The sequence below is a fragment of the Prionailurus bengalensis genome, chromosome B4 (assembly GCF_016509475.1).
Source record: "Prionailurus bengalensis isolate Pbe53 chromosome B4, Fcat_Pben_1.1_paternal_pri, whole genome shotgun sequence".
NCBI lineage: Eukaryota > Metazoa > Chordata > Mammalia > Carnivora > Felidae > Prionailurus > Prionailurus bengalensis.
The window spans coordinates 55,929,085-55,946,112 of NC_057358.1; the positions used below are offsets into that span (position 1 = coordinate 55,929,085).

Sequence of the window (17,028 nt, forward strand, 5' to 3'; positions counted from 1 at the left end):
TAGGGACAGTATACCCTTTTACTTGGGTTAGGCAAACATCTGTAAATGTGTCCAGTATGCTAGATATTCAGGAAGTGACAGCAGAAACCCCCACAAAATCCTCTTTTGAAATAACTATTTTATTAAAAAATTTGGGGGAATGTTACTTAAAAATAACGAAGTAGATGGCAATGGTGAATGTAAGATTTTCTTGACTTTATAAGATAATGCAGAGTTCGGAGGCAGCATAGTATTGTGTGGATTAAGAGCACAAGATTCTGGAGTCCAGATTGCCTAGGGTGAAGCCTTAATTCTGCCATTTAACAGTTCTGCTGTGTAACTTTGGGCAGAACTGTTGCAGTTCTGTTACCTGGAACTGCTACCTGTTCCTCGCCTGTAAAATGGAAATAACAAGAGTAGTATATTTACCTTTTAAGGTTTTTATGGGGATTGAGATAGTATATGCAAAATACATAGATATTGTATACATAGATAATACACAACTAAAACATTAAAAACAAAGTATGTGAAGTATGTTTCATATTTTTTTGGTTCCTTTTTGTTTGTATATGATTGTAATTATCACGTTCAATCCTTTGAGTTTTAGTTATTTCTATTCAACACTATAGATTTTACATAGTTTCTTGAACAGTTACACCGTCTTCAAAAGAGCATGCATGTAAGGGTTACTTTTGGAATCTGTGTAGAGAAGAATGGCAGTAGTGGGAAAATGCAGGAATCACTTGAATAGATAGATTCATTAAAATTAAATTAATTGATAGAGAGTCTATTATAAAATGGAAAAGTAAGAGAGTAGTTTGAGAGACTGTAAAGGAAGAATGAAGAAAACTTGGCTTAAAGTGTTAAGGAAAGAGAAAGTGTAAACTAACAGCAATTTTGTAAGCCAGATGGTACCCTGGAAGAGTTAGTGGTAGCATTCTATTTTTGTTTTGTTTTATTTTTATCAAGTGAATATAAATATAGCATAATGGTATAGAAGAGTGAGTGTAGGATTCAAAAGCCATAATCTGTAGTCCTGCTTGCCACCCTAGCTACCCTACTTCCTAGTTTCACTACTCAGACCATTTCTATAATAGATAATGGGAGTATTCTACGATATGATTATCACAGATAATACCTGATGATTATCATATAATTTACTTGGTTTATCAATAATAGATCATGCCTGTTGACTTTGATAGGTAAAGTTAGCATTCACCCTTCTAAACTTGAAATAGATGTTTTAGTTCTTTAATAAACTGTCTTTATAACTTTAAATAATGTACTTAAACCTCTTTTTATTGAACTCTTTGTGTCTTAGAGATAAATGTAAAACATTTAGAATTAGAGCTTAGTAAATGTTAGCTATTAAGTATATGTATATATGTCATGTATTCCTTTCCTCCCCCAATTTTATAGTAATTGATTTTTTTACTTTTCTACTTTCCTTTTTACTTAGGTTTTTTTTTTTTTTTAATTCATATTAAGTTCATTGTAAAGATTTTCCTTTATTCCAACTTTTAGAATAATTGGCTTATTTTAACTCAGGAATCTGTGGTATTGAATGGAAAGAATTTATTAAAAATAGATTTTAATCTTTAATTAAACTTGAAAAAGTCATTAATGTAAACAGGATGTAATTTCTTTTTTGTTTTTAAACTTAAAGGTTTTTAAGTGATATCCCAAGCTCTCAGATTCTTCAGGAAGAAATGACTTGGATGAAGGAGATTCTTTCCAACCTGGGGTCACCTGTTGTGCTTTGCCATAATGACCTATTGTGTAAGAATATAATCTACAATGAGAAACAAGGTAGGTATCTGACTTTAGCAGTAAGTAAAGTTGAGTTCTTTGATGTTCTTAATGGTCCTTTGATCTATGTATCAGTAAATAAATTTAATTCAGATGTTAGGATTAAAAACATTCATGAAGTCTTTATTTTCTTTTAGGTTAAAAAGTCATGGTAACTCTGCTAAATTAGGAATATATTCTTTATATAGTTGTATAAAATACGTTTCTTAGAAAGCTTGTGGTTCTTGTTAAGAATTAAATGAAAAATGATAAAATGATTTTGTTTATAAATTTAACTGTAAAACCTATTTGGTAATTTATGGTTTGAAAATGTACCTGCTTGTAATGGGAGTTACTGAAAAGGCAACTGACATTGCACTGCTTTTAATAAATACATAATTTTCTCAGTGTTGGGGAGGACAGCAGTATTAGAAACAAATTTGTCTCCAGGTTCTCTATTACCTCTTTATTCTGATTTGTTAGATATTTTGATGATAAGGAGAGAGCTACATATGGAGGAAATGTTATTTGTACTTGCTGAAATTTGTACCTACTCAACTAGTAATCATGAAGCTTTGGTAAATAGTTTTAACATTTTTGAGGTATAGACAGTGATACTTTTTGGTGAAATGTTTTTCTGTGATTGTTTATATCTTGTATTCAAATTCTCTGTTTCCATATTTAAGAAACTCTTGGTTGTATTATATTATTGGATAAAGTGGTTTGAGGTTTGGTTGCTAAAGCATAGATTTCCCTTTAGTAATAAGTTGAAATTAAAAAATATAATTTTGACTGAAGGTTTAGTATTAATCCAGAAAGTCTGAAACTCTGACCCTTGCATTTTAAAGGAAATCCGTTTGAGAGTAGTCATTATAGTTGGAAGATTATTTTAAGTCAAAAGTATTTTTGTGAAGATGCTAAAGTCAAAGAATTCTGATTAAATGGTCATAATTCTATTAAATTGCTATTTATGACCATTCTTATTAGATTGTAAGTCGAGACTGTTCTAATGGAAAGGTTATTAATATTTGTAACTGCCTTTAGCTTGAAGAAAGTCAACCAAAAAGCACTGTCAAGGATGGTAGACTGAAGCACATATTTTCAAAAACGTGTCTGAGTATCTGTTATATTTTATATTTTTATCTGGATTAGAGATTCTATTTTTAAATGCAGTGAGCTAACATCTTTAGTTTGAATGTCTTGAAGTTTTGGTGTAGAAATATTTTTTAAAAAAACTTAAGGTATACCCTAAAACATGAAGTACTTGACAGTGTCCTTCATTATATATTGTCCATTTATTACATATAATTGTCATTTGTCATGTATATACTGCATTATTACTAGTAACCAAATCTCAATGCCATTTGTGAGACATGAGTACTAGTTTTACATTAAACAATGTGTTAGCTTTTTAGTTCAGTGCAAGACCAAATAACACATTTTATAATAGAATTTCAAGTGAGGGACTTCATCTTACTTTTGAAGTGGACACTCAGCTTTATTTTTAACTGCAAGTTAATCAAAGAGAATCTGTTATTTCCTTTGGAATATAGTTTTAACTTTTCATATTTTTATTTTATAAGTTTCTTTTGCATATTCATTTCACAGAACAATCTTGTTTATGAAACTAAAATACAAGGGACCAAAAAAATCAGATTACTTTGTCTTAGGCATTAAAAAAATGCATTTTTACTTTTTTATTTAATCAGTTGCCTATCTAATTGATCAGTGATATGAAAAGTTCTCATTTTTCAAACAAAATCTTTATGCTTCAGTTTGACTCCTATGTTGTCATTTGTTTATTTTACCAAGAGTTACCTAATTTTTCTTCCCTACACAGAAAGAATGAATTTCACAGTTCAACAAATGTAATTATTTTGATCTATTTTTCCTCTCTTCAGAAAGTCTATTGTGTACCATTTGTTTCTTCTTGTCTTTGTGGTTATATTTTGTGTGTTAGTTATGGATATGTTCTGTTATTTTTCCTTACCAGTGGTTTTAACAGTGTCTGTTAGGAAGGCAAGTTTGGACTTTATGGCATCCATTAAAAAAAAAAGTCAATTGCTCTGTGATTAGTTGATACATAGTATTAAGCAAATAGGGTTGGAATGTTGTTCAGTAGAATCTAAAGGTCATGAAAGTGTGGCATGAGGTTTGTTCTTTGTATTGTTATCTGTTTCAAATTAGGAGCTAATGGTTTTGAAGTAATATAACTGTATGGCATATTTACCTTTAGTTATAAGGAGGAGATACCTACCATGCCTCGTGCTTAAAAAATTGTAAAATTCTATACATTTAGTAAATGTAATTAGCAAACAATTAAACTAGCATTAATTTTTACAGCCACAGTCTTAAGGAGGATAATTAAAATTAGAAATAGGGATGGCAAAAGTTCTTTATCTTAACTAGTTACCTTGTTATGGTATCTAAAAGCCCAAGTGTGAAGTCTTTTGAGATTAAAATAATTTCTACATAGAATAAGTGATTAAGCTGCATATCCTATCGTAGGTGTGTTTAATTTGTTACCACTTTTTAAGTCATTCATGTGATTTGAGCTCAGGACTTAAGTGTTTTGTACCCACTTATGAGATATAAATATGTAAACATAATAAGATGAAAGCCAAGGGACTGGCTTTGACATCATCAAGCTTAGTATCTCTAGTATGTTTCAGACCTTTAATTTCTCAGAAGTGCAGATTTTAGTTATTAAACTTAATGAATTGATACTGGATCATCTTGAAGTTTCCACATGTATTTTTTCACCATAATACTTTAGATTTTGTATATTGTCACTGGATTAAACATTTCTGAGTAATTTTTTTTAAGTTAATTTATTTTGAGAGAGAGAGGGAAGGAGCAGAGAGAGAGAATCTCAAGCAAGCTCTGTGCTGTCAGTACAGAGCCCGATGAGGGCTTGGAACTCACGAACTGTGAGATAATGACAGCGCAAATCAAGAGTCGGACACTTAACCGGATGAGCCACCCAGGCGCCCCTAAGTAACTCTTAAAAGTAGATGTGTTAAAGCTTAGTTACAACTAAGAGAAGTTGGAAAGGGTATAGATGTTGGAACCAAGCACACTTAGGTTCACACCCCTGCTCAGTCACATACAGAAGTAGGTGGTATTAGACACATTGTTTTATCTCTCTCTCTCTCTCTCTCTTTTAAAATTTTATTGTTAAGTAATTTTTGTGTCCAAAATGGGGCTCTAATTTACAATCCCGAGATCTAGAATTGCATGCTGTACTGACTTAGCTAGCCAGGTGTCCCCATTTTATCTCTTTATGAACTGTTTATATTTGAACTTAACTATCTGCACCAGAATCACCCAGGGTACTTGGGAAAAATGGATGTTTCTGAGTCTCATCTAAGACTAATTGAACAAGAATTTCTGTAGTTGGGCTTAAGAATCTGCATGTTAAATGGGTTTCCAGGCAGTGTTATACTTCTGATAGCCTAGAAATTTAATTTGCCTTATTCCTAACTTATTTCTAACATCTACTTCATATGTTTCCTGGAAAGATTTTAGATCATGCATACAAGTGTATAGCACTGGAGTAGGTACCTAGCAGCTCCCAGCTATTGCTGTTATAATAGGGGTTGGCAAACTTTTTCTGTAAGGTGTAGATAGTACATTTCAGGCTTTGTGTACCAGATAGTCTCCTTTGCAGTGTAGCTCTAACAGAGCCATAGATAATACATCAATAAATGTGTGTGACTGTGTTCCAGTAAAACTATTTACAAAACCAGACAGTGGGTTGCATTTGGCCTGAGCATATGTAGTTTGCCAACCCCTTTATTATGTTTATAGGATGCATTTTACAAAATGTATTTGATTCTGAAAAAGAGTGGTTACTGTAAGCTAGTGGTTGTGTCTTGTATATAGGGTAATTATGGCTCATAGATGTGAGATGACAATTCACTTTGTCTTTAGGTGCAGCTTACAGATTTTGTCTTAACTGTAACTTGAGTAAAGTTTAAAAATGTATATATGTATGTGTGTATGTATACATAAGTACATATTTATACACACACAGGATGATGAGCACCCTGCAGTTCATAGGCTTTTTGTACCTGTGAATGTTAACAGGAGATAGTAGGCATCACAGGAAGAAACACTGCCTCTACCTGTTCTCACCATGTCAGTTGACAGGACTCAGGAACATGGGAGAAGAGTGAGCTTCCTTTCTGAAGTTGATGGTAACTATCAAGATTTTTGAAATGTTAGGCAGTGCCAGGAATTAGGTGGTTGGTAAACAGCGGCCCATTCCTTGCCTTCAGTGAAATGACATCTTAAAAAGGTAAGGAAAGAATACTTAATGATGATAAAATTTATTACATGATAAGAAAATCCAATAGCAGTGGTTCTTGTTCCAGAACTAAGACTTACCAGTTGTATTTTATATTAATCATTAATTAAAAAAAATTTATATGAAGTAGAACAAGTTGTAATATTGCTTATTGACTAACCAACTTTATTCTAATATTTTAATTTCAGCTAACTCTTTAACTGCTATTTTAGAAGTAATTGCTAAAGCTTTTCAGTATGTTTTCTCATGTCTGATGCTCTGTTTATTGGTGGTTGTTTCATTTATTCTCCCCCATTTCTTCATAAAAGCTCATATAAAGATCTAATATAGAACTTTAAATTTCAGTGATGGCAATCATTGATTATTTCTCTGTGAAATACAGGAAGCTGATTTACAGCTGTTTAAAGAAATACAAATGAATGGAAGAAAAAGGAATCTTTTCCTGGGAATTATGGTGTAAACCAGGTTTTTCTTTAGAGTTTTACACAATGTAAAGAGAAAATGGATGAGGCACCATTCTCAGTCACTTGATTGACTCTAAATCTTACCCAGTGTATTATTATTTGTGAAAGATACTGTGGTTTGGTTGTTTCATTGGTATTTTAATGACATAGAGTTTTGTTGTTGTTGGTTTTATTTTAAAATTTAAGTAAATACAAATTTATTTTTGTATTTGGTAACCTGTATTTTCCAGGGTGGAGTTTTTAATGAAAGATAGTGTTAACCTTGTTTTAACTTGTATTCTGGATTACTATTTAGCATAAAATATCCTTAAATCAGTAAAAAGCTTAAATGCACTGTGTAAAAGCCTGAACTATTAAGGAAGAGCTGCCTAAAATAATTACTAGATAAGTGTGTTTTTCTTTACTCATACATTCATTCCCACTGTATGTTCAATCATATACTTGGATAAGAATGTCAGAAATGCCATGCTTCGTTCGTTCTTAGTGTTTCATGCTTATTGCTTCTCCCCCATCTCCCATTTAAACGTATGTTAATCGTTGTGTCTCAGCATTCTCTGCCAAACCTTTGTTTATAAGCATTTGAATACTTACTGTGTGCTAGAGATTGCTCTGTGGATTGCGTGATGAAAGATGAAGGGACCTATTGTCCTTCCAGGAAGCCATATGCCATGTAGTGGAGGAGTCAGATCATGAAACAGATATTTACATTCAGAATGATGAGCGCCATGGTGAAGGTGTACACAGGTACTACTGGACGCCAGAGTGAGGGATGAAGGGAAAGTTTCTCAGAGCAGAATATTCCCTTTTTCTGTAAAAGAGAAGAAGCATTTTGCTAACAGTAGGAAATCATGGTTATTTTTCTCTTTGTTCTCTTTCTGCCTTACCTAACACTGCAGAGCAAGTAGAGTGAGTTGAAAAGATTTTCAGGTTCTCATATTGGTTATTTTGCTTTTTATTTTTATCCCTTTCCCCTTAGCAAAATAAAGGTATCCAAACAAATGTAGCATGTGAATTATATAGCCTTAGTTAATGAACTAAATTTTTTGATTTCAAAGGACTTTAAAATTTGGCTGTTTTCAGCCATACTGAGATTTGAACAGTTAAACCCAGTAATGTATGGATTTTATTACTCTCAAGCCATACAAAAAATAAAGTCATAAAAAGAAACATAGTTTTTGAAAATCCAGGTTATAATTTTATTCATTAATCTTATGTTTTACCCATTATGTGCAGTGTGCCTTATTATATAAAGATCAATGATACATGGTCTTAGGCCTTAAAGCAGTGCTGCTTTATTTTTTTAGAGGTCAGGGATCCCTTTTAGAATCTGGAAGATTGAGATTGCCTTCAGAAAATGAACATACACATAAGATTTTATAAAAACTTTGAGGGAGTAGTCTCATTTTTTTCCCTACCCTTGAAACTCCAATTACAAATTCGTGTCTTAAAGAATTAACAAGATAGTCATGCCCTGTGAACTATTAATTATTAATAGTGATGTGGATGTTTCTCTAAATAATTGGTAATTTTAGAAATCAGAAATTAAATTTATATAAGAAAAAAGTTCAGTATATTTTCTGTTGTTAGGAAAGCATTTCCTAGTAATTTGATTTTTCTGGCACCCAAAATAAGTGAAGTAGGCCTCTTTAATTTTATTTTGTTGCAGAATATTAAATTTAAGGTTGAGTTCCACTTTGTTTGCAATAGTTTGAAAAAAGAATAGTTAATGCAGATTTTTAAAAAAAATTTTTTTTCCTTTTAAGCTTTGTGTGTTGTAAAATGTGAGTTTGCCAAATTTTCTTCATCTGCTACAGATTAGGTATGCCATTGTTGCTGCCATGTGGCGGCGCACCCCGTGCTTCTTAAACGCACTGACTGGAGGTTTATCGCATCACTTGTTCACATGCACGGAGCCTGGTAACAGCCTCATCTGTATCTTGTTAGCTTCATTTTCTTATTTTTTAAATTTCATTATTTATAAACTCAACATTGCATTTAAAAATAAAGGCTAGTTTTAATGAATTAATGCTACTACAAACAGTCATTGCTAAAATTTTCATACTGAAACAGATTTTAACTTTTGTTAAAATGATCTATGTCTTATTTAAATTGTATTTGTAAGCAGGGATTTTTACCTGCCATTTTAACTATATTTGCCAAATTCTAAATATAATTTTGAAAATTGAAATTGAAGCTTTTGTTTATGTGGCAAAAGTAAGCTTCAGGACTGGGCTGTGTATTTTTATTGGCATGTAAGAGTTAATATGAGCTCTACAAGAATTTGTGTCTAAAGAGTTAAAGCAATCAACAGCTGCAATTAAAAAAATATGTATAAAACTGTTTGGTTGGCTCAGTTGTGCGACTTGTCGAATCTTCTCGAATCCTGATTTCTTAAAGGCTGGGTGGATAGGTATATCCAAAATCATTGGGTTTAGTCTCTTCATCTATTGACAGTTTTATTTAGAGAATTCATCTTAATCTTTTTAAACTATCGGGATTTTTTCCTCCTAAAAGTAATGTTTAATGTAAAGAATTTAAAATACAAGGGAAAAAGGTCACTTGTCTATCACCTGTAATGAAACCAGTTGAAACATACTGTTTTGGTTAATTTCCATTCATCTTTTTTTCTCCTGTGCATTATGTTCTTTCCCTATCTCTAGGCATAGTTTAATAATTTGAATCACTGTGTTTACTATTTTGTATCTTTTTTTCATGTAGCATTTCATGTAATTCTCCTGGTCATCAAATAATTTTTGAAAATTAAAATTTTTTTTCATGGCTGCAGAGTATTTTATTGTGATGGTGGAATTCACCCTCTTATTACCAGTGTTACCCAGAACAAACTTTAAAACATGTTCTCCCTCCCCGTTCTGCAATTCAGTAAAGTGATTTGATTAACTTTAAGATTTTCTGTGGGATAGTTTTTTGAATTCAAGATTATAATACTTGTGGTGGTTCAAAGCAGTGATTCATTGTAGTCACCAGCATTTTAGAACCTTATATTTATTTCATCAGTATGCATATAGATTTTAATTAACTGGGCTTTGATATTCTGATGATGCTCACTTAATTTACTCTAGACCTAACTAGTACTTATACAAGTTTAGGATTAATATATTAAATGCTGCGACATTAGACTTTTTTTTTTTGCTTTTATGTAAAATATGCCATTTGCCATGATATTTTTGTGTCATGTAATTCTTTTTCTGAGTTTGAATATGATCAACATATGCCCCTAAATTAAACATACATATCCATATCAAGATAGTATCATTCAAAGCTCTTTTATTTGGGAAATTCCAGAGTGTGTGGACCAGGAGTTTGTTTTGTTACTTCAGTTTGATGTTTAAAAGACAGTGTAACTAAGGCATATGCTATGCATTTTCTCAATATAAGCCTCTTAGAAACTATTCTTACAACCATCTCTGTGCGTGTATCCATTTTAACTGTATGGCTCCTTAAGCCTTTGAGTTTGTGATGCCTGGTGTCGACAGTGACCCATTTTGATTTTTTTTTTTTTTAATTTCTTTAGCTCTTTCTCTCTTTCAAAAACTTTTTCTCGTCTCTCTTTTAAAAAGACCTGTATCTTTGAGACAAACCCTGTATTATACTTAGTACTCAAAAATGAAAGTTCCTGAGCAGGAGTATTTCCCCTGGACAGGCAGACTTTGCCTTTTATCTTGGGAGAAATGTAATGAAATACACATATATATTTAGCATTAATTTAGAATAGGAATTTAGCTTATATAGAAATCTCTGAAATTAAAAAAAGTTCACACGCAACTATTCCTTTGTTCTTTTTAAAAGATAAAACAACCAACTTAATGCTGCTCAGGTATTCTATTGTAAATTTTAGTTATGTAGCATTCCTAGAAACTATGAGTTTATAGCAACTAATTTTTTAAATTAGGAATATCGTTAAATTGACCAAATATTATAGCAGAACTGCAGGGTTCACAGAATTCAAGTCTATTAAAGTTTATATTTGATTTGTATATGTAAAGTGGCTTGTCCGTTCACTTTTGGAGTATCATGATTTGTTAAAATTGCACAGGTTATTAACAATTTCCAAAGATAGTATTTATTTTTTAATTAAATTTTAGTTTTTAAGTATCCGATGCCCCCTTGTGGTGAAAGACATATTTTGCTTTTGTTTGAATTTGGAGAATTATACTTTGACTTTTCTTTAATAAAGTGGACATTAATGTTCACAAGCTGTTGACGATATGTAATTTGAATTTTGTAAAGCTCATTGCCATAAAATTCACAGCCTTACCCTGTATTGTCTCACAAGTGCATGTAACCAAGCACATACAATGAGACAAAATTTTGGAAGCTATTTAATTACAAATAGCATAGGGATTTTCTGATCTTGTATATGATTTCTTATGTCTTTTTTTTTGTGTCTCACATAGGTGATGTACAGTTCATTGATTATGAATATTCTGGATACAACTACCTGGCATATGATATCGGAAATCATTTCAATGAATTTGCAGGTAAAATCCAGGGCTTAACTAATGGAGCAACATGTATAACTTTGAAGTGATTCTTAAAAAAGTTTTTTTTTTTTTTTAAATGTTTATTTATTTATTTTGAGGGGGCAGAGAGAAAAGAGAGGGAGAGAGAATCCCAAGCAGGCTCCATGCTCAGTGTGGAGCCCAGTGTGTGGGGCTAGATCTCAAGACTGTGAGATCATGACCTGAGTTGAAACCAAGAGTCAGAGGCTTAACTGAAATGATACTTTTAGAGTTGTTTTTTGTTTGTTATCTTTAGGGAAATTCACCTGGGAGTAGGAACAACATTTTTTAACCCTTTACTGACTTTTTTCTTTATTACTAGAAGAAAGAGGAGATGACTCTTTCCTAATCCTTTAAGGAAAATAATAAATAATCATTGTGGTTAACATTAAGACCTGACATAATGCAGAGTGTTTCATAAATCTCATTTTTTCCCTCCACAACAACATAACTTAGGTTATATTCCAGTTTACACATGGAGAAAGTAACTCACCAAAGGTCACAGTAAAATACAGAGAACTTAGATTTGCATTTTTTTTTTTTCTAATCCTTTAAAAGTGTTTGTTGTTTCCATTTTATACTTTAGCTTTGGAATGTTGGACAACTAAGAAGCTAAATAATTTGTTTTTTATTTTGTCTTTGGCTATGAATAATAGAAAGCCTTGTCATTTTACCCCTGAAAATTAATCTTTTATCACTGTCAAGTATAAAAGTTTTAGGTTTTTTTATGTTAAAAGGAATTAATTTAAAAATACATTTTATGACTATATTTAGAAACATGAAATGCTCTAAAACTAAAGATTAGAAAATTCTCTTGGATGATTTATACCTAGTAGGAACTTTTCATTGCTGAATTTGTATTTGTTACCATTCATGCATTCTTATATTTACATATACTTAGCAAACTGGGAAGAAGTTGGAGAGGGTTTTAATTTATGTGTTTTCAGTTATTTCCCTACACCAGACCTTTCATATACATCCTATATCCCCACACATGTGCTATACATATTAAAAGGGAAAGCAGCTGTACATATAATGAGATATCACCATATCCATCTTAGTATAATGGGTCATCACTGCTGTAGATATAAAAGAGGAAGCTCTGGTGATCCTAATATGATTTTGTGTAGGAAAAAATTGAGCTGAAGTTTGCAAGTTAGGTAGAATTTGAGATGTGCAGATAGAAGAGAAAGGAAAGCACTGCAGGAAGGAGGAATAAAACTTCAAGGTGAGTGTACATGTTGGTAGGATATAAAACTCATGGAGGAGCATATAGGACTTACAAGACCAGAGAAGTAAAGTTTGGACCAACTCATGAAGAACACTGAGGGGTAGACAAAATAGTATAAACTTTATTTTCTAGGTTACTATTTTTCTTTTTTTATTAAAAAAAAATTTTTTTTAATGTTTATTTATTTTTGAGAGAGAGCACAAGCAGGGGAGGGGCTGAGAGAGAGGGAGACACAGAATCCGAAGCAGGCTCCAGGCTCTGAACCATCAGCACAGAGCTCGATGTGGGGTTTGAACTCACAAACCACGAGGTCATAACCTGAGCTGAAGTTGGATGCTTAACTGACTGAGCCATCCAGGTGCCCCTAGGTTACTCTTTTTCAAATAGCACATCTTAAAACCAGATTTGGTGGGTGATTATTTTAAAACAAGCAGCGGAAAAGAAAAGACATAGAAGGTATCCGAGTTGGAAGGAGTAGTTAGGGTAAATATTGTTTTGTGGAACTTAGTACCAGGAGAATGTATAAAGTTTCAACGTAAAATGTATTTCTTACCCTGTGAGTAATGGTAAAAAATGTTTTTAGAGCTGGAGTTCTAGGAAATGCTCTAAATATTAGTGTGCTTAAGAATCTCCTGAGGTGCTTGTTAGAATGAAGATTTGGGGCTTCTGATATGGGTGGTTCAAGCTTCACACTTTGAGGAGAAATTGAAGCAATGAGAATTGATTATGATAATGAAACAGGTCATACATTAGGATTCAAGTTTCAGCACGTTAGATTTTTTGGTTTATTTTAATAAATGCTATTAACATCTAGTTATTTCAGGATTACTTTAGGAATTATTCAAGTATATACGAGATACCGTGTTTTTAAAAGTTTTAGTGTTCCTTTTTTCCATTTCAGGTGTGAGTGATGTAGACTATAGTCTCTATCCAGACAGACAACTACAGGGCCAGTGGCTGCGTTCTTACCTTGAAGCTTACAAAGAGTATAAAGGCTTTGGGACTGAAGTCACTGAAAAGGAGGTTGAAATACTCTTCATTCAGGTCAATCAGTTTGCATTGGTAAGTTTAAATATAAACAATGAAAGATTCTTAATATAATTTAAACAGCTTTAAAAAAAATGTTTATTCATTTTCAAAAGAGAGGGAGCAGGGGAAGAGGGACAGAGAGGTAGCAGAGGATCTGAAGTGGGCTCTGCACTGACAGCAGTGAGCCGATGTGGGGCTCGAACTGACGGAACCGTCAGATGACCTGAGCTGAAGTGGGATGCTCAACCGACTGAACCACCCACATGCCCCTAAAAAGCTTTTTAATTTTCATCATCTTTTGTGTATTTTTGTTCAAAATTAGGACAAAACATGATTTTTTTACAACTCCAATATTAAGGAGCTTTTGAGGACAGAGATTTTGTTTTATTCATTATTTTATTCTTAACCTCTAAAACAACAGTGCCTTACCCACATGGTAAGTGCTCAGTAATTACATGATGAATGGATTCTAGCTAGAGTTAGGATTAATTGTGAAGCAGTTTTTTATATTCTATCTATTCTCTTTATGTTACAAAAAACATATAATCAAGGAAAGATTTATGGGAAACGAGGCTTTCCACAGTACATTTAAATTTTTTTTTAATGTTTGTTTATTTTTGAGAGACAGACGAACGAGGAAGGGGAAGAGAGAGAGGACACAGAATCCAAAGCAGGCTCCAGGCTCTGAGCTGTTAGCACAGAGCCTGACACTGGGCTTGAACTCATGAACAGTGAGATCATGACTTGAGCTGAAGTCGGACGCTTAACCGACTAAGCCATCCAGGTGTCCCTCCACAGTACATTTAATCATCACATCTTACTGTTAAGATGATAAAAGTAGATTGGAAGGAATAGAATTATGTTTTCATAACTTACCTAGTATTTTGTCTTGGTCTTCTTTTGATAAGCAGTTAGTTATTTCCAGCTTCTTTGATGTGTTAATGCTTTATTATTATTTTTAAGACCCACTTTTCTGTACTCTTGAGTGCATTTATTTTTATTTATTTATTTTTTTTTTTTCAACGTTTATTTATTTTTGGGACAGAGAGAGACAGAGCATGAACGGGGGAGGGGCAGAGAGAGGGAGACACAGAATCGGAAACAGGCTCCAGGTTCTGAGCCATCAGCCCAGAGCCCGACGCGGGGCTCGAACTCACGGACTGCGAGATTGTGACCTGGCTGAAGTCGGACGCTCAACTGACTGCGCCACCCAGGCGCCCCGAGTGCATTTATTTTTTAAAAAAGAGTTCAATTATCTTTTGAGAGTGGTGTGATGAATTAGAATGAGCTTTCAGCTAAGGTGTTACACAATTAAATTGAATACTAGGTTGAAGTTATTTTAGCTGTTTCTTCTTAGTTTTAATACAATTTGGTACAATTCACATGGGGAATATTTGCTATGTTGTCTTTACAAATAAACCCTGTTGATGGCTCATGGCTGTACTTTTTCCATTGTTTTAAGAGCAGCATTTTCCCAGAGCCATTCAGAATACATCTGAAATAAGAGGGTTTGCTGAAACTTGACTCATCTTCTGTTCTGATATCTATTTTCAGTGAACTGTTGGCTAAATTAATGGCCTGCTCTCCAGCTGGTCCTAGGATGCCTGCTGTTCCCATTTATTTTATTTAAGCATGATCTTAAAGTAGAGAATGTAGGGTTTTCTTTCTCATGACGTTACTTAATAAACTTCAAAATTTACCTACATAGTTCTGTTTAGCCACTGTCTATATTAATATGAGGAATATTATTGTCGCTATAATTTATATTTTTTCATGCACCTATTTATGTAAATTATTCCTAAGGCATTGAGTTCATTAATTTCCACAGAAAGTCCACATAGCTTATTGATTAGTCAAACAAAAACACTGTTTACTATTAGCTAACTTGGGTTCTCTTGTAAACTTTTGATGATAAAAATTTAACAGCTTTGGATACTGCAGTTGTATATATATCATGGTATTGAAAAATAACTACTTCTGGTTTGATTATCAAGTTGTTTATAATACCCATTAATAAGATACCTAGTACTTACTACTCTAGGTCATGTAGATTGGAGGATTAAAAGAAGAATACAACAGTGCATTGCTTCAAAGTACTTACAATTTGGAAGGGCAAATAATATGTACAAAATACTTTTTAGATAACATTTAACACGCATCCCTGTTTAAAATTCATAGCAAATTAGAATTGGAGGGAAACTCGCTTAACCTGATTAAACAAACAACCTGATTTTATTTTTTTAAGTTTATTTATTTATTTTGAGAGAGAGCGAGCACAAACGAGAAAAGGCAGGGGGGCAGGGGGAGAGAATCCCAGACAGGCTTTGCACAGTCAGTATGGAGCCCGATGCTGGTCTCAAACTCAAGAACTGTGAGATCATAAGCTGAGCTGACTTCAGATACTTAATGAACTGAGCCACCCAGGCACCACAATTTAACCTGAATAAGAAGAAAAAATATATGAAATGTACAGCAAACATTTATGAAATGTCATGATCAGTAGAAGGTCTTACAGAAAAAGAATAAAGGATGGTTGATGAGGGACACCTGTGTGGTTCAGTTGGTTAAGCGTCTGACTCTTGATTTCAGCTCAGGTCATGATCGATCTCACGGTTTAAGCCACACATCGGGCTCTGTGCTGTTAGCACAGGTTGGGATTTTCTCTTTCCCTCTCTCTCTCTGCCCCTACCCTGCTCATGTGCATGTGCTCTCTCTCAAAATAAAAACTTCAAGAAAAAACAGAAGGATGGTTAATGAGACCTAAAACTTCGATACCTTTTTAATAGTATTCCTTATTTAGCATGTCCTTAATTTACATAATCTTTAGTTTTCATATACATTACAGTTTATTCTCTGAGAGTCTGTTACCAATTTCCGATTTTTCCTCATTAAGAAACCATTGAGAACCAGGTATGAAGCCAATTTTGGTTTGAATTTCTCATTTTATTTAAATTGTGCTGCGGTCCTCTTTTATGTGCTGTTCTTGACAACTCTCTCCAGAGGTGGGTTACTTTCTTGCATCAGGACCTCTCTTGCTATCTTTAGAATAGAAAGAATATAGCAGAATTTAGATGAATGCTCACATTTGGCTTCACAGCCCCTCTTACTTGAGATTATTAATTCTCCTGAGATTTGATGTATATGCCTTTCGTTTCATTTTTTAAAGAATCATTTTATTATTTTCTTTTTTAATATTTATTTACTTAGCATGTATGCACATGCAGGGAAGGGGTAGAGAATCCCAAGCAGGCTCCCTGATGTCAGTGCAGAGCCTGATATGGGGGCTCGATCCCATGAACCATTAGTTCATGACCTGATCTGAAATCAAGAGTCGGACAGTTAACTGATTGAGCCACCCAGGTGTCCCTGTATGCCTTTCTTTTTCAAGATTTTTTTTTGCAGTTTTTTTTCTTTTTTTAAGCTAGCCCAGTTTACATAATTCTTTTACCAACTCTTAATTTCACCCCACAGTAATTAAGTAAACGTCTGTCACAATCTCAAGTGTTGGAATGAATAAATAATTGGGAAGGTAGGGGGAAACAAAAGCAAACCCTCTGTCTTTTTTCTTTATTATCTTTCATGCACTCCTCAGGCCACTGCAATCTGTCTTCTCCCCTCACTATTCTAAAAATAAAAAATAATTCATGGCAAGGTTACCAATAATGACATAATTACTAAATACAGTTTGAACTTTCAGTGTTTATCTTA

General features: G+C 33.2%; 1 protein-coding gene across 1 annotated transcript in view; it reads left to right on the top strand.

Moving 5' to 3' along the window:
• Positions 1-17,028, top strand: part of ETNK1 (ethanolamine kinase 1) — a 67,541-nt gene that overhangs the window by 33,067 nt on the left and 17,446 nt on the right. The window contains exons 4-6 of the mRNA XM_043563597.1: positions 1,646-1,788; positions 10,956-11,039; positions 13,193-13,353. Coding sequence (XP_043419532.1) covers positions 1,646-1,788; positions 10,956-11,039; positions 13,193-13,353 — 388 coding nt within the window. The remainder of the gene's footprint in view (positions 1-1,645; positions 1,789-10,955; positions 11,040-13,192; positions 13,354-17,028) is intronic.